The following is a 2,822-nucleotide window of genomic DNA, read 5'->3' as shown; positions in this document are numbered from 1 at the left end:
TATATTATTTAAAAATTCATTTAAAGACCCGGTAGGATGTTTAGTTAGAAACTTATTCCACTATCAAATTAATGGGTACCTTATCCTTTGTTCAAGATCCGGTAGGAAGATTCTAAAGGCTACCCAAGAAATTTCTATTGCCCTCCGAGAAGTTGCTATGAAGCTTGGCGTCTATAGAAGTTGCTATGATGAAGCTTCTTTGCTGACTTGACTTCGGTAGAGTCTTAAATCTTCATCGATTGAGGGAGGGAGGGAGGTTTTGAAGCTATCTGATCAGTTCTTCAGTTCTTTTGAGGCGAGTACTTTCTTCTCATGAATCTCGTCTCAGCTTGAATGCACGGCGCAAATGAGTACCGCAAGGCGGAAGTACGATAATCGATACTACGCTTCTTCTTCTTCTTCATCACCGTCTTCCGCTTTGGCCAGTAGGGAGTACGACGTGTTCTTGAGTAGAGATCTTGATACCTGGTGCAGCATCAGTGGCCACCTGCCTTGAAGAAGAGAGGGATTCTCACTTACGAATATGAAGTGCAGTCACTGCTCTCTCCGATCCACCGGTCCAAGATCTTCATCGTCATATTTTCCCCAGGTTACGCTTCCAGCAGATGGTGCCTCTTTGAACTTGCCAAGATTGCAGAGTGCTTGCAAGAGGGTAAACGAGGAGAACTAATAGTGATGCCCGTTTTCTATGGTGTATCTCCCTCAGATGTCCGAAACCAGACTGGTAGCTTTGAGATTGCCTTTCAACACCATCAGGAGAGATTCGACACCAATACTGTAGGGCAATGGAAGAAGGCTCTGAGAGTGGTCGGTGAATTGAGAGGATGGTACATGGATTGGTAATTCCAAACAACAATACTTCTCTTTGTATGGTAATTCCAAACAACACTTATTTATTTTCCTTCTTGCTTGAATTATACTGCAGGAGCGATGACCAAGCGATACTTATAGATTTAATTGCTAAAACCGTTTTCTGTGATTTAGGAAATACAAAGATGAGGTCCCAAATCGCATACAGAGAGATGAGGGGTTTCTCAGCAAGCAAAGGCAATACAGATTTAGGGTTCGTAAACTATACCGATTTCGCCTTAATTAGAAGCTTTATAGACAGATGTAGCACCCCAGCACTGGCACATATATATATATATATATATATATATATGTGTGTGTGTGTGTGTATTAGTTTGGTTGAGATTTTCAGTTTCACTAAGGGAGGGCTATGAACCAATTTTTTCATGAAACAGATGTTGTAAATTGAACGGTATCAGTCTCAAAGCTACTAACAAGGTCTCTCGTCCCTTTCTCGTATTCTTAAGCCAGCGTGGGCCAGACACGAAGAACAACATCGCTGCTTTGCTTTACCACCGTCTCACCCGTCGAGGAGTCAGTTCCTTCTTGGTCAAGAAGAGTATAAGTATTGGAGAAGATATTGATATGGCCATTGAAACTGCTATACGGGAATGTAAGGTTGGGGTGGCGATCATCTCTCCAGGTTATTGCGCTTCTAAACATTGTCTCAATGAGTTGGCTATGGTGATGGAATATAACAAGAAAGTGATACCCATCTTATTTAACAACAAAGTTTCTGATCTGACTGTTAAGAGCGGTGGAAGTTTCTCGGTCGAGCAGATGGATAGGTTTAGTTGCGCCCATAAGTCCATCAAGAAAAGGAAGGGCATCGAGTTCAATTCTAAAGATCGGTAAGCTATTTTCCTCCTAAAATATTGTTGGAAACTTGTAATACTCTGATTTCTTATTTACTGGCTCGTACATGCATCTTTCAGGTATTGGCCTCATATGATACATCATATGCAGAATTTCAGCAAGAGTGAAGGACATGATTAGGGAGTGGAGATCGAAGAAATAGATTATTATCCGCCGCATCGCCTGTTGTGTTAATTTAAATGGATATTTACGTTGATGTGGGACGGACCTTCACCCATTAGGCAGTATGGAGTTTGCCCACCGTTTCTCTTCAAAGATAACAGACCCAAACACAATGTGCAGAGGAACTAATGAGAAGGAACACTAGAAATTGTTCTTTCATTTTTTCCACTATTTAATGGGAAAGCACAAGCAGACTTATTAAGAGCTTGAGATCTTGGTAAAAGCTGCAATTTCTCCTCAAACATGAAATTTGTAGGTGAATCTTGTGAACAGGTTGTTAATTATCATATTTTTTTTTTTTTTTTTCTTCTCCCCCCTCCCCCTTTTCTCCCCCCCCCCCCCCCCCCCCCCCCCCCCCCCCCCCCCCCCCCCCCCCTTAATTTTTCCCCCCCCCGGGAGAGGAGGGGTTTATTACCAGGTTTTTTTTTTTCCCCCCCCCCCCCCCCCCCGGTCCCCCGCCGTATTGTATTGTTAGGGTTAGGGTTTATGCACGAGGTTGCTTAAAGCATTACACCCTGAGTATCTAGTTTGGAATACCCAGATCACTGCTTCCAGCTAGTATTTATAGAATAAATACTGAATTCTATTGGTAATTGGACTCTCCTACAAGGCCCATTACACCGTTAGATCATAACTAATCTGATGGCTCATATTAGAACATAAGTTGAGTATGACCCAAATACCTCAACAATAAGTTGGGTATAACTTGAGTACCTCAACCTAATTGGGTATGACTCAAATACCTCAACAATCTCCTCCTATGTTCTACATATGGCTCTAGGATTAGTCCCAGAAATGTAATATTCAAACTCAATACATAATCATTCATAACTTTCCAAATTGAATAATATCCAATTAAATTCAAATGAATACTTTAAAATAGAATCATTAGTTTTAGAATCAATCTAAACAAAATCAAATCAAATTTAAGGTTC

General features: G+C 41.2%; 1 protein-coding gene across 1 annotated transcript; it reads left to right on the top strand.

Moving 5' to 3' along the window:
- The first annotated feature begins 333 nt into the window (after window positions 1-333).
- On the top strand, window positions 334-1,845 carry LOC149012330 (disease resistance protein RPP2A-like). The gene is made up of 5 exons (XM_089157577.1): window positions 334-366; window positions 475-839; window positions 926-1,063; window positions 1,269-1,700; window positions 1,785-1,845. The coding sequence occupies exons 1-5, from the start codon at window positions 334-336 to the stop codon at window positions 1,843-1,845; spliced, it is 1,029 nt and encodes a 342-aa protein (XP_089013703.1).
- The last annotated feature ends 977 nt before the right edge of the window (window positions 1,846-2,822 follow it).

This window comes from Hakea prostrata, chromosome 6 (assembly GCF_041222555.1).
Source record: "Hakea prostrata isolate BN-2017 chromosome 6, UWA_Hpros_2, whole genome shotgun sequence".
Classification (NCBI taxonomy): Eukaryota; Viridiplantae; Streptophyta; class Magnoliopsida; order Proteales; family Proteaceae; genus Hakea; species Hakea prostrata.
This window is presented reverse-complemented; position numbering and strand designations above follow the sequence as displayed.

Coding starts and splice junctions, on each gene's coding strand:
- LOC149012330 (XM_089157577.1), top strand. CDS start 334: ATGCACGGCGCAAATGAGTACCGCAAGGCGGAA. Junction 840..925: donor AGAGGATGGTACATGGATTG/GTAATTCCAAAC, acceptor ATTATACTGCAG/GAGCGATGACCAAGCGATAC. Junction 1,064..1,268: donor AAAGGCAATACAGATTTAGG/GTTCGTAAACTA, acceptor GAACGGTATCAG/TCTCAAAGCTACTAACAAGG.